We start from the raw sequence: 25682 nt of genomic DNA, 5'->3' as shown, positions 1-25682 counted from the left end.
CTCAAGGGAAATTACATTATCTGTTTTTCAGAAGGTAACATTTAAATTTTAGGTATCGAAGTGTTCACTTTTAATTCAATGTATGCTATTAGGGGGGATTCCCTAGTAGCTCAGATGGTAAAGAATCTGCCTGCAATGGGGGAGACCTGAGTTCGATCCCTGGGTTGGGAAGATCCCTGGGGGAGGGTATGGCAACCCACTCCAGTATTCTTGCCTGGAGAATCCCCACGGACAGAGGGGCCTGGCGGGCTATAGTCCATGGGGTTGTAAAGAGTTGGACACGACTGAAACAACAAAGCACAGCACAGGTGTTCTTGACTAGATGCTTACATGACACACAGTAATAACCAATTAATGGTATTTAATCTGTTCTACTTGTCTTACAAAGACAAAAGGACATTGGGAGATTGTTTCTTCAGAAACGTTTGGTTCCGGAGGATAAAGGTGCGCTCTGAGAAAAATAGCAGAAGGAATTTAGAGTGTTCTAAAGTGAAAGGTTAGAAAGAAATTTTAAAGCAAAATTCTATAATCTGATATTCCATGTAGAAATCAAGTTCAGCTAATTGCATGCAAGGTACATAACTAATCCATGCTTCGGTTTCCTCTTCTATAAATCGTGGACAAAAAGAAGAGAAAATGTCTGGGATTTCCAGGTCCACCATCTAGCTGAGATGCCAGTGTACTTTGGCCCTTTAATACCATTGACATTCTGATTTCCCAGGGCACCATGGAAACCAGAATAGAACACAGGACACCTGAGAGCACCCAAGATACTGGCAGTTGCAAGAGTGATGAAGGACCAGTGGGACCTCGAGGACAGGTAAAAAGGAGAGGCACTCGAAGAAAGGAAGAGATAAGTTGACTTGCAGCAAAGAGAAAAAGATTGGTAAGAAGGCTAAGTCAAAAGTGACAGAATTTTTTATCTCACCCCTACAACAACAACAAAAGAAAAAAGAGCCATTTCTGAGGTCTATTGATAGGAGTTTAAAAAAAAAGAACCCAAACTGCTTACTTCAAAAAGTTCACTGTAATTATCCAAGCAATACTATTAACTTTCACTGTACTGAGTAAAGGTTAAAGAAGCCAATTAGTAGTTAAGAGATCCCCAGATTTTTTAAAATTTATTGGTCAGTTAAATGTATAAATTGAGGACTTATCATAAAAGATGTCCTTTAAAAATTTTGACCAAAAAGAATCTGTATTTACCATTATATAAATGAAAAGACATTTTAATGTAATGCCAAGGCTACTGTTAGTGAGTATCAGCAGATACATTCATCTTTGTGTGTGTGTATATATGGTTCAAGATGGTGAGAAAAAAATTCTATAAATTAAATAATAATAATCATATAAACAACAACACAGTGAACTTATTCTAGATTAAGCTCTATCTTCTTCCCACCACCCAGTTTGTTGGAGAGTTTCTTCCCAGGATATGAGTGTTAGTTATCTCATTGTAAATTTTAAAACAAAATTCTGTAATTTGATTCTTGTTTCAACAGTCTCTTTTATTTCAAAGACACTATTTATTGATAACACTTGGAAGCATTTGAACAACTAAGTTTTTTGTTGTTTTTTTTTTGTCACAAGAAACAAAAATGAGTTTATCACCAAAGAAGTAGCCTGGTAATGTAACTATTGTAATAAGTTAAAACCGGAATCATCTGGCAGAATAAATAAGACTCATCATGTCCTTCATAGCCCATCCCCGAAAGGCCAACAAAAAGAATTTGCCACTGGAATCTCTAATGCCACAAGTTCCACGTAGCAATTACTTGCATTTTCAGGAAGAAAAGCAAAGACTACAACTAAAGAAATTCCTTCTTCATAGGATGTTCCTAGTGGCCAGGATAACAGCAAACATAGAAAAAAAAGATATTGCTGACTACTACGAACAATTGTTTCAGTCAATTTTGAAACGTCACCTAGGAGAAGCAGTGACAGGATTATTGTTCATATATCCTACTTCCATTCTGCATATCCTGGAGTCCTCCAGTGGTACTTTTTACCAAATTCTTTTAGATTACCTGAGCCATGAAAAGGATGAAATGGCATTTTTTATCCAAGGAATGAAGATTATAGTCGTCTCCCACAATATCCCAACAAGGCTTTTTATGCAGTGGCATGTTTCAGTAATAAAAGCACCGGTCATGTATCTAGATGATGTGACACAGTCACAGTCCCTACAAGAGGTCATGACAGAATTTCTCATCCAAACACACAAACTAGCACTCCATCTTTTTAAGACTGTGAAAGTGAACCCTAAAGGACTAGGCGACAATTTGCACCAAGCTGCACCTGAATTACTCCTCCCAGAACAGATAATAAAGTACTTGTGCAACTCTGCAGAATTAATGGACCCAGAAGGTTTTATAAACATGTACAATAAACCCATACATGTCACCTTGGATTCTGAGGTGGTATGGCCCGCTCCTTCCCATTTCTAGGATGAAGAGAGATGATGTGGTCAATGTGATCAAATCTCTTAAGGAATGTATGCTACTTAAATAAAAAGAAAATATGCCTAAAGTTCTCTCCTTATAAAGAAACAACATGGAAATCTACACAAAGGTAATAGATTAATCTTTAAAAAATATGTTGAATTAAACTTGAAAACTTATCTGGTCTAATATTAAATTCAACACATTATTTTCAAAGGTGAAGGGTTTTATTAAGGTTATAAGTTTCTCAAAGGCTTATATCATTTTGATGGAAAAACTTAATTTTTTAATGAAAAATAGAGATGAAAGAGGACAAACACTAGATTCAGATTCTCATTCATTCTCTTAACCATCAATGAGCAACTGCCACCACACAGTAATGTGTTCTAAGCGTATACTATTTCAGGGAAAAATACAACCCTTCAGTTGATTGCAACCTAAAGTTGGAGGCAAATATGTGACATACCGGATGACATAATTAAGAATATTGAGGCAATTATAAAGCTAAAGAACACAATATTTTGAAATGACTAGAAAATACACTGTCAGAAAGCACTGAATTCTTTCACGCAAATCATATACTGAGCACCATTCACAGGACAGACATTTATGACAGGGATATGTTAGGATGATTCCTCCCTTGGAAAGTCTTTGTAAGATAAACAAATTGGTTATTTTTCCATGCAATTCCTAGATAGCAATTAATTTTTTTTAATTAATTATTTCTGGCTGTGTTGGGTCTTCATTGCTGCTTGGGCTTTTCTCTAGCTGTGCTGAGTTGGGGCTACTCTCTAGTTATGACATCAGGCTTCTCATCGTGGCGGCCTCTCTGTTCGCAGAGCACAGGCTCTAGGGCGTGGGAGTTTCAGCAGTTGTGGTTCCTGGGCTCTAGAGTGTGGGCTCGGTAGTTGAGGTGCACAGGCTTAGTTGCCCTGTGCCATGTGGGATCTTCCAGGACCAGGGATCAAACCCTTGTCTCCCACATTGGCAAGCAGATTCTTTACCACTGAGCCACCGGGGAAGTCCCCATTAACTAAGTGCAAAACAATTTTTTTAAAGCACTGATTGTAACTTCATTGTAGCTGGAGAAGGGTCAACATACTTGTTTATTATAGCTCAAATGAACAGCACAGAAATTTTGTGTAATTATGGGACAGTCAGAAAGTTAATAAATATGTATTGGCAAAATGAAACCAAAACCCCAAGTCAAACTACAAATTAGATAACAAAGGGTTAAGGGGTTTTGTTAGGTTCAAGTTTGTTTTCTTTGTTTGTTTCTAGTTGCTAAGTTGTGTCTGACTCTTTTGCTACCCCATGGACTGTAACCCATCAAGCTCCTTTGTCAATGGGATTTTCCAGGCAAGAATACTGGAGTGGGTTGCCATTTTCTTCTCCATGGATAGCAATTAATTATATGCAATTCCTATACAACTTAAGTTGGTGTCCTCCTTCCTTTACTAAGGTTAATGCTTTTTTGCACTATTTAAAATTTTCTAGTTTAAGCAATTAAACAACATAAATGTCTTACTACTTCAATGATATTTATCCCTAGATTGCTTCAATCTATGAAACAGACTTTGGACTGAATAGAGGAAATACTGTTATATCATTCTATTTTCATTTTTTTACTGTTTATTGCAGTCACTTTTTGGGAAAAAAGCCATTTCAGCACTCACCTCAGATTTGTCATATGCAGAAAATATCATAATTTGTTCCATATCAGAATCAAATTTCAGGAAAGACCATTCCTATTTTTTAATTTAGTAAAATAGATTTAGAAAAAGAATGGCATTTTTCACTTTAAGCTGAACTTGAAGTTCCTTTCATTTAAATTTAATAACAAAAACTATATTTTAGAGAAAAAAACTCTTCCAATTAAGAAATAATACATAATCTATAAACATTTTATCAATTTGGTAAATATTAAACACCTAATATTCAGCAATGTGCTTTTTACTCTTTAAACTATGAGAAGTCACCTATTGATACTAAGTGTTTTCTTGACAAACTGAGTTTAGAGTAAAAGCTTTCCAGGCCACCAAGAAAAAAAAAAAAAAAAAACAGAAGAAGAAAGAAATAGAAGTGAAGAAAGGAAGAGAGGTAGGGAGGAAAAAAAGAAAGTGAGTAAGCTTCAGTCTTAGTCTTTGAATGTATGTGAGGAAGAGGTTTTGAAGGGCAGATGAGCGTATTTAAGAGAACAGATATAAGCAAAAGCAGGAAAGAGAAAATGAACCATAAATGTTCTTTGGAGCAGATGAATCCATTTAACAGGGTAAATTTTGTTTGGGAACAATATTTTCTAAAGTGAATAGAAGTAGTTTACAAGTAAAACTACATATCTGAGTATATAAAAGTATGGCACATTATATTCTAAAAAAAAAAAAAGACCACTGCAATATATCTCATCCCATACGCTCTTACAATATGACCTTAAACACTTCTCATTGCATGGTGGGTTCTGAGTCTCTTCTCCTTGAACTCAGGTAGACCTTTGTGACTGCCTAGACCAACACTACAACAGAAGTGATCCAATGTGACCTCCAAGGTCTTAAAAATGCCTTGCACTTTGCGTTGATCACTTGAATGGAACCTAAAATATGCTGTGAGCAATCCAAGCAGGTTTCTAGATAACATCCCCAGCTGAGGTTCCAGCCAACAGTCAGTATCACCACTAGACATGTGACTGAGTGAACCTTCAGGTAATTCCAGACTCTAGGTTCCCAGCTAACCCTGGATTTCAAGCCAGGCCAGCTGACACCGTGCGGAGGAGTGGAGTAGAGATGGACTGTTCACACTGAGCCCTGTCTAAACTGTAGATCTGTGAACAGCAGAAATTATCGTGTTGACTCAAGCTACTAAGTTCTGAGTGGATGTTTATAATAGCAGTCTGGAACACCAATATATAACAGGAATAATTTTATATGTATATTTTATTTATATATATATGTGTATATATATGTATTTATATATATATTTATTTATATGTGTACATATTTATTTATTCATTCATGTATGCAACTAATATTTTGTAAATATTTACCAGGGGACCAAGCACTGTGCTAGTCACTGGGTATGGAAGCAGAAGTAAGATGTGTGTAACTGTAAGGAAATTATAACCCTCATTGGGGTGAGAATTACTTCATGACACTTCCTAGCATAGACTTTTTATTGATCTATAATAATTTCTGGTGTGAAACATACTGACAGAAACTTAATTCATCTAGTCAAAGAAAAACATAAAAAACCTGAGTCATTTTTGAAAGAAGTTATAGAAAATTTCTAAAGGAAAACACTGATTTACTTAGTAGACTATTATCTTACATTTAAAGGGTTTTTGGACTATCAGTTGTGAAAACTGGAAAATAAGCACAAAGTAAGTATAAATAAAACTACTTATTTGTTAAGTGAACATTTTAGAATGAGTTTATTCATATGAAAGCAGTTACCTTTAGGAGAGTTTAAACTTATTTCAGTGACAGCATCATTACTAAAAACATTGTGTGAATTTTTTATGGCAGATAAGTTAAGGAGGTTTATAAATCAAAGGGAGTTAAAATATCTTAGTCATATCTAGTTTTTTGGACCCCAAATAATATATCTTCCAATTTGACTGGTGACCTGCTTCCCTAATAGATCAGTTGATAAAGAATCTGCCTACAATGCAGAGAACCCAGTTTGATTCCTGGGTCAAGAAGATCCGCTGGAGAAGGGATAGGCTACCCACTCCAGTATTCTTGGGCTTCCCTTGTGGCTCAGCTAGTAAAGAATCTGCCTGCAACATGGGAGACCTGGGTTCAATCCCTGCATTGGGAAGATCCCCTGGAGAAGGGAATGGCTACCTACTCCAGTATTCTGGCCTGGAGAATTCCACGGAGGGTATAGTCCATGGGGTCACAAAGAGTCGGACACGACTGAGCCACTTTCACTTAATATTCAACCTTCATTCATAGAAAGACTTGTTTTTAAATATTGAACTCCCTCTCAAAGGAAAATCTGCTGACACTGAACATATTAAAAGGATGTGACACTGCCAAGGGGAAACACAAATAAGTTTGCAATCACAGCTGCATTATTGAGAGTCCTATAAAGCTCACCAGTATCATATCTTTAAAGGGGACAACACTCATTTAGCTGTGTCTGTTTCTGATAAAATGCAGAAATACTATACTCATATCTTACAAATGTAATTTAATTTGATCAAGTCCAAAAATGTAGCTCATTAAACATTAGAAAGTCTCATAAGGTAATTTTCACCCCAATGAGGATTATAATTTCCTTACAATTACACTTTACATAAAACCATGCACAGAAGTTAAACTGAAAAGAAAATGAGCATTTAAACACTGAACATATGTTCACTGTTCATATAACAATGACCATGTAACATGCACTCATATATAGTCAAGGAACATATGACATTTATATGGCTAGCACCATTCTAATCCATTTGTTTTGATACCTATAACTTTACAACAGAGTGACAGGTTGACTTTCTTCTTCTTTCAGTGTAACCAAGGACTTTCAGAAAGATTATAGTTTTCTTGAAAGACAACTGAAATAATGTTATTTGGAAGGAAAAACCCTCCCAGGGTGAATTTTAAAATTCATACTGTCTTCATTTTAATTAAAGAAGCATCTGGATTTCTTCCTGGAGAATTATTGCTTAATACAAAGAGATTCTTACATTCAGTGATTTTTATCATAACTTTAACACCACAACACCACATTTCAATTCAGCGAAACCTATCTCTAGCAGAGAACTCCCCAGACTTCCATGAGGAAGTGGAAATGGGACAGCTTAACACCAACTGAAAATAGCAAGTACTTTAAGGCCATTTTACAGTTGCAGTGACTAGTGACTTAATGTAGAATTAGAGTTCTCCCTCTTGTGGTCAATTATGTAAATTTCCAGATTACCTGCTGATAGGATTTATACAATAAACATAGTGCATAGTTTTCAAGAAAATATAAAGAGAAACCCCAAAGGTATCTGTCAAATGTCTGTTCTACCCATCCCCCCGACCCCTAACTCTTTGCAGAAAAAGACATTAAGCGTTTTGCGCACAGTAAAAGCAATAGTTGGTAACACTAGTCCCCTATCTCCACTTCATCACTTTAAATAATTAACTGTAGTGAGGCATGCAGTCATGGTTAGTGGTCTAGATTTGACTCTAAGTGCTAGTGGTGCTAGTGGTAAAGAACCTGGTGCCAACGCAAGGGACTTAAGAGATGCTTGTTCAATCCCTGGGTCGGAAAGATCCCTTGGAGGAGAGCACGGTAACCCACTCCAGCATTCTTGCCTGGAGAATCCCATGGACAGAGGAGTCTGGCAGGCTACACTCCAGAGGATCACAGAGAGTCAGACATCACTGAAGCGATTTAACACAAACACAGCTCTCTTCACTACTCCACCACACCCCTTCTGTGCTCCAGCCCTCACATAATGCCTTTTCTAAACATCTGACTGACATCTCCATCTCCACGTGTTCTGGATAGAATTCATCATTTCTTGTCTCTATTATTCCTTCAGTCTGCTCCCTGCATTCCCCATTACTGTAAAATGTACACTCTCCACACAGTTGCTAAATCAGAACTTGAAAGTGAAAGTGGCTCAGTTTTGTCTGACTCTTTTCGACCCCATGGACTGTATAGTCCTTGGAATTCTCCAGGCCAGAATACTGGAGTGGGTAGCCTTTCCTTTCTCCACGGGATCTTCCCAACCCAAGGATCAAACCCAGGTCTCCCGCATTGCAGGCAGATTCTTTACTAGCTGAGCCACAGAGAAATCCAAGAATACTGGAGTGTGTAGCCTCTCCCTTCACCAATGGATCTTCTGGACCCAGGAAACAAAATGGGATCTCATCCATTGCAGGTGGATTCTTTACCAACTGAGCTATCAGGGAAGCCGAAAAAAAAGAAAAATCAGAACTTGAGTGTTGTCCTAATTTCCTCCCTTCCCTTTTATCTCACTGACAGGCAATCAATCCAAGCCCCGCCCATTTTTTTCCACAGTGTTTCGTGTCTGGCCTTGTTTTTGTGACATCCTTAGGGATCTCTCTCACTCCAATCTTTTTTCCTCCTCTCTGTCTTTCTACTCAGTGTAGTATGTCTATCAAAGTTAAAGGCAGTATAGCAGAAGAGGTAGAGAACCCACCTATGGCATTGAACTGCTGTATTGAAAGCTGGGTCTGAAAGTTTGTAGAGCCGTAATTTGCTTCTTTACCTTTTTTCACCTCAGTTTTCTCACCTACAAAGTGAGTGTGGTAAACAGTACCTACATTATAAGATTGGTTATGCATACTGCATGAAATAATGGTAATATTTAGCTAGCATACAGTAAGTAATAATAAACGTTATTCCTCTAGTCAAAATTCTTCAATGGTTTCCTTTTCATCAAGACAAAAAGCAAAATTCTAAAATGATCTCCAAAGCATTGATTCTCTGATCTTTGCTTACTAAATGACCCACCCTCATCTGTAACCACCATTTTCTTTCTCACACTTTGTTCTCTAATGATTTCCTAACATTTTCATGCTTTTTGACTTTAACTTCCTTCCTCACTTCTCTTACCAAAATTCTGCTTATTGATTAAATCTTATTTCCTCTGTGAAGCGGGGCGAATTCAAGATACTCTTTTCTGTCTTCACCATACATGATCCTCAACCACCTTTTGGCAAGTCTTCTGTCTTATTGCTGCTGTTTAATTTTATATTCATTTCCCAACAACTTGTAAACAATAATCATGAGATTTTTTTTGATATTTGTATCTTTAGCTCCTCATTTTTAAAAGGAGTCATTTAAAATATCTGCAAGAATTTCTCCATGATGTTAATTCTACTTTTATCAAAATGGTTATGAAATTTCAATATATTAAAATATTCCTATCTGACCCATCAGGGTTTGGCCATTGTTCATGAAGCTCTCTAAAATAGCAAGTCAAAACATGGTGACACCTTCCCTGAAATATTCAGTTTTAAGCACATAATTTCTTTCACTCAAATTTGGAAGGATACTAGGAATATATTCTGGGAGTGATTCAGTCAAATTTTTGTTTTTATATAATACTACCCATTGAAAAAAGAGCTCATTCCCAATTCACTTGATTAAAAATACTTTCTGGATAAGCTACTAGTAAGGTATATGACCTTTATTCCATACTTAAGAGTGACTTATTTATGTTCATTAAGTCCTTTTTTCAGTATCTATACTTATCTGTTCTTTGAGACATATGCTTGATAAGACTAAAATTTATATCCATATTTGCCTGGGTTATTATAAAAGTATAAATTTGATTCCATTTTAACGATGTAATTTGCATTTCTGATCTGTTTTTATAATACTCAGCTATTTTTAAGGAAATTTTTTAAAACAAGACATTAAATGTAAAGTGTTGATTTATGAAGGGAAAAATGAATGTCTGAGTACTGAATACATTTACATTTTTACCAAAATCCACACTAATGCAATGACCTCCTCTCAGGGATCTCTCTGACTCAAGTCTCACCTTCCCCCTCCCTCTCTTCCCAGTTTCTATTCTACTTTGCATTTTGAAATCAAAAATAATAGACTACTCAACAAGATGGTGCATTTTACCATAGATAAAAACTACACACCTTACAACATTTTAATTCTTTGATTCTCCACTTTCAGTCCTATAAAGTGACAGTTCTTAAGCACATGTCCTATTCTCACCAGAATAAAAAAAAAAGAACATTAAAGCAAGATGACTGATCTCTTCTATGCGTTCTCATTATGTGCTTTTGAACAAGTGATTTATTCCTTCAGGGATCTCTGCTCATATACACTGTAGAATCTATGAGCATCATAAAGAAAGCACATGAGCCATTGAACTTATCCAAAAACGTGGGCAAAAGGAAAGACTATGTTAACTTATAATCAGTCAGAGGATAGGATCAAGTATTTTTATTAAAAATTTGAAATCTAATGTCTGAATGGATGACTAATTCACCCTATCAGAGAGTATTTGTGGTGAAATACCAACATTTTCCTTTAAAAAAAAATCTATCTTATTGCATCCATTTAAGTGAAAAGATGTATGGGAATTTGAAAAGTCAGGAATTGATATATGAGATTATACATCTAAATATTAAGTGTGGTAGCACTGTGGAGTCAGAAGATACAGTGAAGAGTGGGACATTTTTATTTAAGGTTGATGAGAAGTCACTGAAGATTTTAAGCAGAACATAATCAGATTGGTTTGGCTGCTGAGTGGAGAGTAAGCTGGCAGGGGACATGGTGGTGCAGATAAATTCCTTAGCAGGTTGTAACAAATTTTCTGGCAGGAGAAGAAAATAGCCTGGACTAGATTAACAACAGTGAAAATGGATCTAGGAGACCAGTTTGAAAGCCAATCAAGAGGTAAATGAACATAGGTTATGAGGGAGAGAAAAGTGTCAAATACATTAGTTTTTATAGTTTTTTCAACAGGATAGTACTATTCCTGAGTTAGAAAATATACAAGGAGTATACAGTTTGTAGGAAAATATTCCTTTTAATTAATGACATATAACACATCAGACTGGAACAATCTTTGTTTGATATTTCCATTAATAATTAATATCTTTGGATGAACTTTAGAGCATATGCATTATATGAAATCTGATACTTTGTTGAAACAGATAAATAGTAAGGTATGTTTTCTGATATAAGTAAGTAACTTCTAGGAAAGAAAGTGAATTAAAACAGTGTGGTAAATTAAAAAAAAAAAAAGCTGAAGGAGAAATTACCCCCTAAATTACCCTGCATTCTAATATTCACCACCACAGCTTCCCTTAATCTTATATCTATATTTAGTGGAGCCAAAAATAAACAGCACTTATTGAGTTTAACTCCTTCCCTTATTCAAATAAAAGTCATTGCAAACATTTAATTCAATAATTATTGATTGCCTTCTATACATGCAGTCATGTGTTAGGAGCCATGTAAGCCACAAACATAGAAGGTTCCATAGAGCCCCCTCCAGATCCATTGGTACACCATTTACTCCATTTGCAATAAAAATGTAAGTGAAAATGTATCCTTTGGCATTATATTGAAATGACTTGCCTCTTGCTTTTCTCATACAATGAATTTTATTCTCTCTCTGCATTTGTCATTCAGCAAGTATGAACTGAAAAACTCTGTCAGACAGTTTGCCAGTCATGGGGGCTCAGGGGTGCAATGTAATCACAAGCAAATACATATCATTTCTACCTTAGAGAGTACACAGTCTCTGTCTCCCACTACCCCAAACACATAAAAGAAAATGAAACAATTATGATAATTGTTATCATAGTGGGTATACAAATTGCAATGGTTTCCTTTCCTAACTTTACCTAGTTTAAAGGATCAGGGGGTGCTTCTGAGGGGGAAAAAATACAAGGATTTCTGAAAGTTAAATAGAAGTGAGCCAAATAAAAGGCAAGGAGTAGGAGGGGAGTGTTCCTGGCAGAGGATATATATATATATATCTCCTAGCAGAGGGATGTTCTAAAACCTAAAGGCAAGAAGAGTCATAGTGTGCTAGAAGAATGGAAAGAATTTCAGTAAGTGAAGACCTGAAATAGGAAAGGAACTCACAAGAGATGAGACTAGATAGTAGTTAGGCATGCCTGCTTGTGTGCATGCTAAGTCGTTTCAGTTGTGTCTGACCCTGCAACCATATGGACCGTGGAGCACCAGGCTCCTCTATCCATGGGATTCTTCAGGCAAGAACACTGGAGTGGGTTGTCATGCCCTTCTCCAGGGGGTCTTTCCAACCCAGGAATCAAACTTGTGTCTCCTATGTCCCCTGCATTGGTGGGTGGGTCCTTGAGCTCCACCTGGGAAGCCCTTAGTATTTGGGCAATGAACTAGATTATACAGACAGTTAAAGTTACATAATTACCATGATTTCTTCTCAAGTGAGACAGGATACAGACATGGTTTAATCATGGAAATGCCCTGATTAGAAATGCATTAGAGAAGGACCACTTGGAATTGAGAGAAGAGCCTGGAAGTGAACTAGGGAACTAGCCAGGATAGATACGCTAATTAGGAGACCATTACCGTATTTAAGGAAAGAAATGGTAGGAAATCTAAGATAATGATAGGAAATGCAAAGATAATGGCAACAAGAATAGAAAGAGAAAGCAAAAATCAAGAGATCATATCTTGATATTTGCTTGAAAGAAGAAAGTGTGAAGAGAAAAGCATCAAAGACAAAAAGCAGTTGACAGGTGGTGGTGCCACACTCTGAGACGATAATACTGGAAGAGAAGCAAGCTGGAGTCGCACAGGGAGTAAGATGAAGTTTTCCATTTGGAATGTGTTGAATTTGAGGTGTATGAGAAACATCAATATTAAACTCTCAATAAGAGAAGTAGATACATTGTCCTGAAGCTCAGGAGATGGGTCATACTTGGAGATAGAGATTTGAAAATCACAAAGACAATGACTGATGCTTCAGGAGTAATACTATCATCTGGTACAAGTATATAGAGTGCAACAGAAGAGAGCCTACTTCAAAATCCCAAGGAAGGCAAAGGACAGAAGAATATGGACTCACAAAGAAGCCTAAGAGGTCATTATTTAAATTGCCCAGAAGCAGACAAAAGAAGAGCAGAAGAGGGCAGTAGTGTCATGGATGCCAAAGGAAAATAACATTTCCTAAAGAAGAGAGTGCTTATCAGCATCAACTACTGTCTCAAAGTCAAGTGAGAAATGGACTAAAAAAGTAGATTTTATGACAATGAGGTCATTGGTGACTTGGAAAGTGTGACTTATACAGTCTAGCAGGCAAAAGAAGGATGAACCAGGCTCAGGAGTGAGTATTAGATGAAAAAATAGGCTAAGTATACACAACATTTCTAAAGGCTTGGGTGTTGAGTTGTTAGTGAATTTGTAGCATCAAATGGGGAATATAATAGCCCTTTTTAAAAATCCTTTTTGTTAAAAGGAAGACCACCGAATTATTCAGGTTTCAAGGAAAGAATCGGTGATTTTATATGAGATTAAACATCCAATCATGGCCCAAGGGGTAAAAAACTCTATTCAGTTTCAAAATGCAAAAATACAGTCTTGTACCATAAAGGTCCTCAAGTGACTATTTATACAGTTCTGGATAAGAAATTTTGCTCAATAAACATTTGGGTTAGATAAAGAATTGCACTAATCTCTAGAAAAAACCTATTGGCACAGAAAGCAACTTTAGAGTATGTGTGAGCTCTGATGTTAGAACTCAAAGTTTGGGTTATTTTATTGGTATTTCTGAAACTAAGTCCACCTTAAATCAAGTTCCCTTGCCAAGTTTATGATTAATCTCTATTCCCTTTCTTGTTCAACTCCTGTTCCTGTCAAGATTGATGAGTTTCAAAGCAAAGGGGGGACTGAAACCAAGCAGAACCCTGAGAGACAGCCCCAATATGCCTTTCTGTTTATAGAAAAAAAGGCCTTAGAGTCCTAGAACTTCGCTCAGTTCCAAAGTACAGATTCAAACCGTGAAGTGAGGGAACGCAAAATTAAAGAGAAAGCAAGTGCAACATAATCTTTTCCATAGTTATTAGCTTAAGCCAATGCCTTGATTTATGACCCCAAACTGATGAGGTAACACCCTGTGGCTTCAACCTACTGGCCCCAAGCAGACTTAAAAATAGGGTCACTTGAGAACTGAAACTCCTGAACCATAATATAGGCCCTAAACAGATAATAAAATGCCTCAACTACTGTCTCTGCTCTCTTCTAGAGGAAAGTTGAAGGATCACTAGACCAAACTAGTAACAAGTAGAATAACTACCATCACTGGGGGCAAAGGAAGTCACAAAGTGGTGCCAGAAAGTCTGCAGCATCTTATCTGAACTCAGGATTATAGGGACCCTCTCCTCCCCATTTGCCTTTAACAATCTTATACCCTAGTCAGTCAGCAAGATGGATTTGAGATCAATCTGGGTCTCCCATCTTCCAGGCTGGTGCCTCTGTGATTAGTAAACCTTTTTCTGCTCGAAACTCTGATGTTCCCATTGGTTTGGCCTCACTGTGCTTTGGGCACATGGACTTGGGTTCAACAACTGTTTCCATGGTCAAACTTTATAGTTGATTGCAGATTATGTGCTTTATCTACTTTATGGATCAAGCACTTTGCATCTGTAAATTTTTCTCTGAAATCTGGCCCTTATCCAGATTGCTTCCTTTTTTGCCCGGTCAGAGCATGCTAAGAAATTGCAAATTACAATCAAATCTCAATTTTCCAAACTAATGATTTTAAAGAGCAATAATGCATAATCCAAAATGATGGTGAGTTCATGAACCATTTATCCCTGTAATGTATATTCATTAAACTTGACTGTAAGTACATCTCATATGGCATTCTCAACAAAATGCTAAAGCATTTCAACTGAAATGATTCAAGGAAACTTGCAAGGTTTTCTAATTTCTCTATTTCTGCTTCCTATCACTTCTATCACCTTTCATGCTTAGGTGCCCCATAAAAATGAACATACCACGATTTTTAGGATGAAGACGTGTCATCTTCTTCTTTCAGCATTTCCTTATCATTGCCACTATTTTTTACAGCTATGTCCTTCTTTCTCTCTCTAAAAAGTATCATTCAAAAAAGTAAATAGTAAAATGAACCCATATATCAATGACCCACCTTCAACAAAGATCAATACCTCTTAAAAATCTATGGTTTGTTGGGAGTTTGCTGGTGATCAAGTGGTTAGGATTCTGGGCTTTCACTCCTGTGACCCAGATTCAATCTCTGGTCTAAGAGTTGAGATCCCAAAAGTCACGTAAGTATAGCAAAAAAAAAAAAATCTACTGCTTATCAAAAACATGACTATTATCTCTCTAAGATTATATAGGTTAAGAAAACACATGACTACTATATATAAAATAGATAACCAATAAGAACCTACTGTATAGCACAGGGAATTGTACTTAGTACTTTGTAATAACCATGAAGGAAAAGAATCTGAAAAATATATGTATATATGTATGTATAATTGAATTATTTTGATGCACACCTGAAATTAATACAACATTGTAAATCAACTATACTTCAATTTAAAAAAAAATCAAGAAAGCAACCCCCTCTCAAAATAAAGCACATCAATACTAGAGTTATAATAAGCTAATTAAATATTGTCCATCCCAGCCTAGGTCCCTCAGTAAGGAAAATGAGCAAGTAGGGATTTAATAAAGCACAGCACTGATTGATAATAAAGCAAGAACTAGATATTGTCTACACCTATCTCACTCCCTCTAGTGAAATCAAGACTACAGCTCTACTGCCTAATTCTTGGAACACAATATTTCTCCAAATCCACATAATAAGAAGTATTACTTTCTACAGTCATACAAAGCACAAATAACATGCAAAAATGTAAAGTATTTAAAGTTTGATACATTAGTCACATGATTATTGAGTTGAATTTTGAGGGGTGAGCAGCTCAGTGATCAGTTGTAAGAAACAAAGAATGTTCTTACCTTGGATGTTTTTTAACCAGGATGTCATCCAAGAATGTACTCAATATCTATGTTTATTAGAAAGATGGGCTTCCCTAATACCTCAGTTGGTAAAGAATCCTCCTGCAATGCAGGAGACCTTGGTTTGATTCCTAGGTCGGGAAGATCTGCTGGAGAGGGATAGGTTATCCACTCCAGTATTCCTGGGCTTCCCTGTGGCTCAGCAGGTAAAGAATCCTGCAATGCGGGAGACCTGGGTTTGATCCCTGGGTTGGGAAGATCCCTGGAGAAGGGAAAAGCTACCCACTCCAGTATTTTGGCCTGGAGAATTCCATGGACTGTAAAGTCCACGGGAAAATGGAAACAGTGAGATACATTATTCTGGGGGGCATGAAATTAAAAGACGCTTGCTGCTTGGAAGAAAAGCTATGACCAACCTAGACAGCATTTAAAAAGCAGAGACATTACTTTGCCAACAAAGGTTCGTCTAGTCAAAGCTATGGTTTTTCCAGTAGTCATGTATGGATGTGAAAGTTGGACTATAAAAAGAAAGCTGAGCACTGAAGAATTGATACTTTTGAACTGTGGTGTTGGAGGAGACTCTTGAGAGTCCCTTTGACTGCAAGGAGATCCAATCAGTCCATCCTAAAAGAAATCAGTCCTGAATATTCATTGGAAAGGCTGATGCTGAAGCTAAAACTCCAATATTTTGGCCACCTGATGTGAAGAACTGACTCATTTGAAAAGACCCTGATGCTGGAAAAGATTGAAGGCAGGAGGATAAGGGGATGACAGAGGATGAGATGGCTGGATGGCATCACTGACTCTATGGACATGAGTTTGAGCAAGCTCCAGGAGTTGGTGATGGACAGGGAAATGTGGTGTGCTGCAGTCCATGGGGTCACAAAGAGTTGGACATGACTGAGCAACTGAACTGAACTAAACTGAACACATTGCTGTACAAATGAATGTTTTGTCAAAATTTAATTTTACTGTATGTGTAGATACTCAAATCTTACATTTACTTCTAGTTAGTATATTTTTACCCAATCTAATCAACTAAGATTGAATGAATGCATAAAAGAATGACCAAGGGGTTACAGTTTTATTAAGTGCCTACTGAGCCCCAAACCCTGCAGCATCCAAGTGCTGTCATTTACCTGGATGAAGAAGACACAGATCCTACTGCCAGGAGACTCAATGAAAGAGAAACAAGCATGTGAGCCAACAATTAAAACGCCATTCTGTTTTAATAAAGGAATGTTAAAACTGTCTTGGTGGCATGACAGTCAAGTGGTTTCACATTTGAGCTTGGATTCTGAAGATACAGGGTCCTACTACAACTCTCTCCCCCTCAGTAGCTGTAAAATGTGGAGCCTCATCTCATTTGCAAATAGAATAGTGACACCATCTTAAGACTGTTTTAAGAATTAAAGAAGACAGTGTGTGAAAGGTGTATTTGGGAACAGTATGCCTGATGTAGAATGAGTGCTCCCAGTCTGTTACTATCATTCCAGGCAAGCACTACAGAGGATTCCTAAGAGTTACCAGTGGAGGAGAGGAGAATGAGCAAATCATAAAACCTTCCTCAATGCTCGCCTCTGAAGTTCTAAACAAAAGGAGTATTTGCAAGCTCACATTGGTTCAATAATTTTACAAAATGTTAATATATACAACAAAGTCATGGGTTGCTTATTTAAACTATACAGCCAGGCCTGACTCAAGGCACACTGATTATTTAAATCTGCAGCTTAATCCCCTTTAGACAATAACCAATGAAGATAGGCTCTTAAGGCCATTCTAGCTTGATTTTGCTAGGCCATTCTGTCGTTGAAGCTGAAGCTCCAATACTTTGGCCACCTGATGCAAAGAGCCGACTCATTGGAAAAGACACTGTTGCTGGGAATGATTAAAGGCAAAGGGAGAAATGGGTGGCAGAGGATGAGATGGTTAGATAACATCACTGACTCAATGGACATGAATCTGAGCAAACTCTGGGAAATAGTGGAGGAGAGAGGAGCCTGGCATGCTGCAGTCCATGGGGTTGCAAAGAGTCAGACATGACTTAGTGACTGAACAACAATGACAAGCTTGATTTTTACTACAATTAACTCAGTTGCCGTATTTGACATGCAATTTATTTTCCCTCTTAATCTTCCAGAATCAGGACAAAGTAACATACATATACCAAAGGTTCTCATTACTGATTGCATTTAAATCAGACAACTTGATGGTCTTTCTCTAGAATACTCACAATATTTTAATGCCAATTATTGAAAAATGAATCAAAGATGAGAAAAGTCTACTTCCAAAACATATCATACAAGTTTATTTGTCTAATGTGTGCTTTCCATTCTAGACTGTAAATTCCATAACAGATAACATGGGGACTCATTCATATCAATAACTTCACTATCACAATGCCAGACACAGTTAATTAAGAATTATTTTCAGGAAAATGGAAAAGTCTTCTATGCCAGGAAATGGGAGTGGTAGGAAAGATGGAAGGGATAGATTGGAGAAATAGTTAGGAGCTAAAATGAGCAGATGTACTAATCTGTTGAGGGATTAAAGAAAAATATTCTCAAAATTCAAGCCTAGACTGTTCAATGATGTCCCCAGCCAAGAAAGCATGCACTCAGTAGAAGATTAACTTAGTTTTGGATATTATGTGTTTAAGATATCTATGGGAGATAATGACTAGTGAATAACCACAGATGTCTATGAATCTAAAATTCTGTGTTGCGGTAAACAGAATAATGGTCCCATAGATGCCTATGATTTAATTCTCAGAACCTGTGAATACTATCTTCATGTCAAAAGCGACTTTGCAGATGTGATTAAAACTTTAAAACTAAGAACCTTCAGATGAGGAGAAGAGATTGGGTTGTCCAGATGGGTCCAATATAATCCCATAAATCCTTCAAAGCACAGAGTTTTTTCTAGTTACAGAGAATCAGAGAGATGGCAGCCGGAGAAGAACTGGCTGGCTTTGAAAATAGAGATGGGAAGCCATGATCCAGGGAACGTAGGCTAATTCTAGAAGCTGGAAGAGACAAATAAATTGGTTCTTCTTTAAATACTCCTGAAAGAAAAGCAGCCCTACCTACACCTCGATTTTATCCCAGTGAGACCTCTGTGGGAATTCTGACCTACAGAACTGAAGAATAATAAATTTGTGTTGTTTGAAGCCACTAAGCTTGTGGTAATTTATTACAGCAGAAATAGGAAACTAATACACATAAAGTCTGGGTTGAACATATGCATCCTTCAGATTTCTATATAAAAGATACAGCATAATTTCCTCTATCATTTAATGCCCCTCCCTCTTACTTTCTGCACTCTTGAAATAAGTGATGTAAATGTAATCCTGGGTATTTCTCTGTTGCCAGTCTGTTCTATCCTAACTATTCCTCTCTCCCTAGGAACTGGGACACATAAATTGTGTATGCCATAACTCCTTTCCAGTTGGTTTCTGGTTAGGTCTGCCAATGGAAAGAGCAAGCCTAATCAGAGAGGTATGAGAGTGGAAGTTAGCAAAAGGAAGGAAGCCATGATTTTCTTTCTTGGCTCTGGCTCCTGACACCTTAGCACTTAGCACTCAAAGGATCTAATAGTGGTGGCAGCAGCCTCAGACAACTGCCAGCCTCTGCAGTAGAAGCACAGTGGTGCCAGCAGCCAGCAGTTGTAGATACCAGTCACTCAGGCAGCAAATCCACCAGCACCAGTGGGGCTGTCAGCTCTTGGATGACTGCAGAGCAGTGGTGACATGGTGTAAGAAGCAGAATCACAACCAGAGAAAGGCTTGTAGGGTTTAAGCACCACTTTCCCCTTTGTTTCTCCAGCCCTAGGAGCTGCAGTGATTTCCTGTAGTTACTAACCTTTTGGTAATAGCATCTTCCCTTTTCTCTCCTTCAGCCTTTTCAACACATTCATAAACAATTCCTTGCATTGTATTTCTCTGTTTGAAAAGCTGAGAATGTTTTTTTTTTCCTAAGAGAACATATGTGCATAAAAGCTTATACCTACACAAGGACTTTAATATTTGCCGATAAAGCAACATAGAACATAGATATAACATATACAACCTTTAGTTACCTAATATGTCTTCACTTCAAATAGTTTACTATTAAAGCAGGTTGTTCCTGAAGAGAGAAAATAATGGAAGGGGAAATCGCATGGTTGGTCCATCAGAATTTTCAAGATATTTAAACAGTAAGAGTGTGAATGCTTATCATCACAGAGTTAGTAGTTTTAGATTAAATATCTATCTCTATAGAAGAGGAAAATTACACATGGCAGCAAGATCATAAAAACAATTCATGTTTAATGCAATTCACTTTGATGAAAACAAGAGAAATGGAAAAACAACTTCAAATGTATCATTGTCTTGAATTAAAGCTGTATCAGGAAAGCAGGGCATACTGGGCATTTTCATGATAAAAGTTGTGAAAACACAGGGCTTCTACTTGCAACAGTTCTTTTAAACAGAAAGCTAACCAGCCTGCACTTGTCTTCCAAGAAAACACAGCTACAGTAAAGAGCCATTTTAAAGAACCATTCAAAACAGCAACAGTTTCAACAAGTTGTTGTGAGTGCTGAGTTCCCAGTCTGTGCTTAAAACAGTTTAAGGGGTCAAGGAAACCTGTTTCTAACAGAACAAGCCAAGTGCTATAGGAGTAACCATCAACTGCCTTTCATTGCACACTTACTATACACCCAACATTTTGCTAAGAACTTAGCATTCATTAGTTCATTCACATCTTCCAGTGGGCCCATAAGGTGACTATCATCACCAATGAACAAGCTGAGGCTCTTAGTGCTGAAGCAGTCATACAGAAAGTTAGAACTGGAGTTGGAGGTCAAACCAGTTCAGTCCAACTCATCTATATGTTTAACTACTTCTCTATACTAAATACAGGAAGGGAAAATGTCCATGCTCTCACCTTGAAAGTCTAGGGGGTGGAGAGTACAGACATGGAGAAAACAAGGCAAAATAGGTATACAGTTCAGTTCAGTTCAGTCACTCAGTCGTGTCCAACTCTTTGCGACCCCATGAACCGCAGCACGCCAGGCCTCCCTGTCCATCACCAAATCCCGCAGTCCACCCAAACCCATGCCCGTCGAGTCAGTGATGCCATCCAGCCATCTCATCCTCTGTTGTCCCCTTCTCCTCCTGCCTTCAATCTTTCCCAGCATCAGGGTCTTTTCCAATGAGTCAGCTCTTCGCGTCAGGTGGCCAAAATATTGGAGTTTCAGCTTCAGCATCAGTCCTTCCAATGAACACCCAGGACTGATCTCCTTTAGGATGAACTGGTTGGATCTGCTTGCAGTCCAAGGGACTCTCAAGAGTCTTCTCCAACACCACAGTTCAAAAGCATCAATTCTTTGGCACTCAGCTTTCTTTATAGTCCAACTCTCACATCCATACATGACTACTGGAAAAACCATAGCCTTGACTAGATGGACCTTTGTTGGCAAAGTAATGTCTCTGCTTTTTAATGTGCTGTCTAGATTGGTCATAACTTTCCTTCCAAGGAGTAAGCGTCTTTTAATTTCATCCTGCAGTCACCATCTGCAGTGATTTTGGAGCCCAAAAAAATAAAGTCTGACACTGTTTCCACTGTTTCCCCATCTATTTCCCATCAAGTGATGGGACCAGATGCCATGATCTTAATTTTCTGAATGTTGAGCTTTAAGCCAACTTTTTCACTCTCCTCTTTCACTTTCATCAAGAGGCTCTTTAGTTCTTCTTCACTTTCTGCCATAAGGGTGGTGTCATCTGCATATCTGAGGTTATGGATATTTCTCCCAGCAATCTTGATTCCAGCTTGTGCTTCCTCCAGCCCAGCATTTCTCATGATGTACTCTGCATATAAGTTAAATAAGCAGGGTGACAATATACAGCCTTGACGTACTCCTTTTCCTATTTGGAACCAGTCTGTTGTTCCATGTCCAGTTCTAACTGTTGCTTCCTGACCTGCATACAGGTTTCTCAAGAAGCAGGTCAGGTGGTCTGGTATTCCCATCTCTTTCAGAATTTTCCACAGTTTATTGTGGTCCACACAGTCAAAGGCTTTGGCATAGTCAATAAAGCAGAAATAGATGTTTTTCTGGTACTCTCTTGCTTTTTCGATGATCCATAGGTATACAGACAACACCACAAAACCCTACACATCATCGTTTTTATTTTAAAATTTTAAATAGATATAAAAACATGCAACCTTTGTCACCAAGCAACACTGGAAGGAACTCCTCTTTTAGTGACAACACATGTATTTCAGAGATGCAGAAGCACCTCATCTAAGGAAGTCAGTGATTATTACTTTGGGTCTTTAATGTTATTGTCTTAATTGTTTCTAATACTGTCTGATTGACTTTTCCTAAAAAAGACAAAATGAGTTTCTATAATTAATTCAAAACATTCTAAAAACCCTCTATTTTCCTTTGCTTTCTGGATAGAAAAGTGCTATATAGCCATAAAACAAGAAAATATTCATTTGGCCAGACCACCCCAGATTACCCTAAAACAGCAAAGAGGAGTATTTTGGGTGAAGCTGAAATCACGATATAATTTTTCTGTATAGATCTATGAAGTCAATCCTCAGTTCTTCTTCCCTTATAAGGCCTATTTTTAATGGATTTACACAAATGATTACTGATGATCCAAATCCCATACTCTTATTTTCTTATTTGTAAATCACTTCTGATTTTTGTTTGTAACAACATAAAAAGCCCTGGTTCCTATCTCATTTGGTACAACCCATAAGAAATACTTAGCAGTACCCATGTCAGGACCACAGAATGTTTAGTTCAGTACTAAGATTAAAAACCATATTTCCAACTGAGATGGTATCTTTATTTCCTTGTCACATGGCCTACAGGAGCCTATGTGGTTGGCCCTTAAGCTCCTTAGATGGGGCTTTGCTCATAGCTCAGTCAGTAGACAATCTGCCTGCAATACAGGAGACCCGGGTTCAATTCTTGGGTTGGGAAGATCCTCTGGAGAAAGAAATGGAAACCCACTCCAGTACTCTTGCCTGGAGAATCCCATGAACAGAGGAGCCTGGCAGGCTACAGTCCATGGGGTCACAAGAATTGGACACGACAGCAACTAAACCACCACCAAGCCCCTTAGATACCATGTCTATTGTGTCTACCTCACTCTCATCAGCACCTTGGACAGTGCCCGTACAGCATGTAGTTAGGGTCCCAAATGATTTGTGAAAACAGGATCTGAACTTCATCAGTTGTGAGGTTGTTGTTGTTGCTCAGTTGCTCAGTCTTGTCTGATTCTTTGCAACTTGATGGACTGCAACCTGCTAGGCTCCCTTGATCTTCACGATCTCACAGAGCTTGCTCAAATTCATGTCCATTGAGTCAGTGATGCCATTTAACCATCTCATCCTCTACCACCCCTTTCTCCTTTTGCCTTCAATCTTTCCCTGCATCAGGGTCTTTTCCTATGAGTCAGCTCTTCGCATCAGGTGGCCGAAGTATTGGACCTTCAGCTTCAGCATCAGTCCTTCCAATGAATATCCAGGGCTGATTTCCTTTTAGGTTGACTGGTTTGATCTCCTTGCAGTCCAAGGGCCTCTCAAGAGGCTTCTCTAGCACCACAATTTGAAAGCATCAATTCTTTGGTGCTCAACCTTCTGTTTGGAACTGTGCAAAAACAACAACAACTCTCACATCCATGCATGACTACTGGAAAAAACCATAGCTTTGACTATACAGACTTTTGTGATGGGACCAGACGCCATGATCTTTTTTAATGCTGAGTTTTAAGCCAGCTTTTTCACTCTCCTCTCTCACCCTCATCAAGAGACTTTTTAGTTCCTCTTTAGTTTCTTCCATTAGAGTGGTACCATCCACCATATCTGAGGCTGCTGATATTTCTCCTGACAATCTTGATTCCACCTGGTGATTCATCCAACCTGGCATTTTGCATGATGTACTCTGCATATAAGTGAAATAAGCTATATATAGCCTTCTTCTACACCTTTTCCAATTTTGAACTAGCCCGTTGTACCATGTCTGGTTCTAACTGTTGCTTCTTGACCTGCTTACAGGTTTCTCAGGAGACAGGAAAAGTGGTTTGGTACTCCCATTTCTTTAAGAATTTTCCACAGTTTGTTATCATCCACACAATTAAAAGCTAATTTGGCATAATCAGTGAAGCAGAAGTAGGTGTGTTTCTGGAATTCCCTTGTTTTCTCCATGATCCAATGCATGCTGGCAATTTGATCTCTGATTCCTCTGTCTTTTCTAAACTCAGCTTGTTTCTACATCTGGAAGTTTTTGGGTCACATATTGCTGAAGCCTAGCTTAAAGGATTTGGAGCATAACCTTACTGGCATGTGAAATAAGCACAATTATATGGTAGCTGAACATTCGTTGGCATTGTATTTCTTTGGGACTGGAATGAAAACTGACCTTTTCCAGCCCTATGGCTTCAGCTCTGAAGACAGTTATAACTGCCCTGAGAATCTTTCACTGGGAACCTGGGTGACAGGTGAGTTTATCTTCTAAGCAGGATAGCAAAGAGCTCTTCCAGGACCTGTTAAGTCTTCTTATTTCTCTTGGGGCCTTCCTCTTAGTGGTCTCCACTCTCAAGGGGCACCTAAAGACTTTTCAAAGCAGAACTTTGAATTAAGACTCATCTTTACTGCTCCCTTCTTATGCTTTCATTTCCTCATTGGTCTTCTTCATTTTCTTTCGGGCACCTAACACCTGAGCTATTAGGTTAAGAGAAGAATTTTTTCCAGCTCCTTCATTTACATCAAAGAGTACATCAGTAGCAGGATAAAGGATATTTCTTATATATATTTGCATCTGGTGGTTCCTGCAATGCAGGAGACCTGGGTTCAATCCCTGGTTTGGGAAGATCCCTGAAGAAAGAAATGGCAATCCACTCCAGTATTCTTGGCAGGAGAATCCCATGGACAGATGAGCCTGGCAGGCTACAATCTATGGGGTCAAAAAGAGCTGGACATGACTGAACACACACACACACACACACACACACACACACACACACACAAATGGGAATGTCTGGCATTAGCCATTAAGAACAGAAGATTCTCCACAGAATAGAAACAGCATCTTCTCTAAGGGGGTGGCCAACCATGCCTTCTCCCAAGGGAAAGGGAAGCACTCAGATCCTCACACCCCCACACAAAGTCCTGTCTAGTGCTCTGATGAAGTCTCTCCTCTAGGAACTCTCTCTACCACATCCTTTCATCCCTCAGCCAATTATACTTTCAATGCTGGCCTAGTAGGCTACATCCTTCAGGGACATCAGCAGGATCACAGAAACCCTGTCTTCAACTGCTGTCATTCCCTTGGTCTCACATAAGCAGTCAAAGTTTCAAAAAACAAGCAAAAAAAACTTCCGAAGATCCAAAATAAAACAAAACAAAAAGAACAAAATGGTAAAATCTACAGACAAAAGTTTAGAACTGTCAAGGTAAAAATTACTTTTAAGTTCTGACCTAAGTTATCAGTGCCATGGGCCAACTGACCATTATCTCTCTTCATACAATTCAGATGACTCCCTCACCTTCTTTCTTCTGCTTTATCCAAATGAATTTAGTCACTTACCAAAGCGTGCAGATAGAATTACTTTCAAGTGTGTTTGCTGCATGGAAAATATACCTTCGTTTCTGATAGTGTGATTTATCTTTCAGTTTTTCCACATAGCTAATAAGTGTTGGACACATAGCAGACCCTTACAATACTTGTTAAACATGATTGGATGAATAAGTGAATTAATGACACTGACTTCCCAATTGAAAT

At 38.0% G+C, this 25682-nt stretch overlaps 2 protein-coding genes across 20 annotated transcripts in view; one reads left to right on the top strand and one right to left on the bottom strand.

The window, feature by feature from the left end:
- The window catches only part of ZNF804B (zinc finger protein 804B), an 889892-nt gene that overhangs the window by 478779 nt on the left and 385431 nt on the right, over positions 1-25682 (bottom strand). The gene's annotated exons all lie outside the window — the stretch shown is intronic.
- Positions 758-7086, top strand: TEX47 (testis expressed 47). 7 transcript variants are annotated; one of them, XR_014066666.1, is made up of 4 exons: positions 758-886; positions 1503-2571; positions 5771-5814; positions 6948-7086. XR_014066666.1 is itself a non-coding variant. In XM_081533993.1 (2 exons), exon 2 carries the CDS (start codon positions 1689-1691, stop codon positions 2445-2447), a length of 759 nt encoding a protein of 252 aa, XP_081390119.1. In that variant the 5' UTR covers positions 758-886; positions 1591-1688; the 3' UTR covers positions 2448-2529. The 7 variants fall into 7 exon arrangements, 2 of the variants coding, with proteins under 2 accessions (XP_081390119.1, XP_081390120.1); XR_014066668.1 differs by lacking the exon at positions 5771-5814 and having other exon boundaries at positions 758-820; XR_014066664.1 differs by lacking the exon at positions 5771-5814 and having other exon boundaries at positions 1591-2571.

This window comes from Giraffa tippelskirchi, chromosome 10 (genome assembly GCF_054371585.1).
Source record: "Giraffa tippelskirchi isolate mGirTip1 chromosome 10, T2T-mGirTip1v1.2.pri, whole genome shotgun sequence".
Classification (NCBI taxonomy): Eukaryota; Metazoa; Chordata; class Mammalia; order Artiodactyla; family Giraffidae; genus Giraffa; species Giraffa tippelskirchi.
The sequence above is the reverse complement of the archived record's forward strand: the minus strand, read 5'-3'. Positions and strand labels throughout refer to the sequence as shown.

Coding starts and splice junctions, on each gene's coding strand:
- TEX47 (XM_081533993.1), top strand. CDS start 1,689: ATGTCCTTCATAGCCCATCCCCGAAAGGCCAACAAAAAGAATTTGCCA.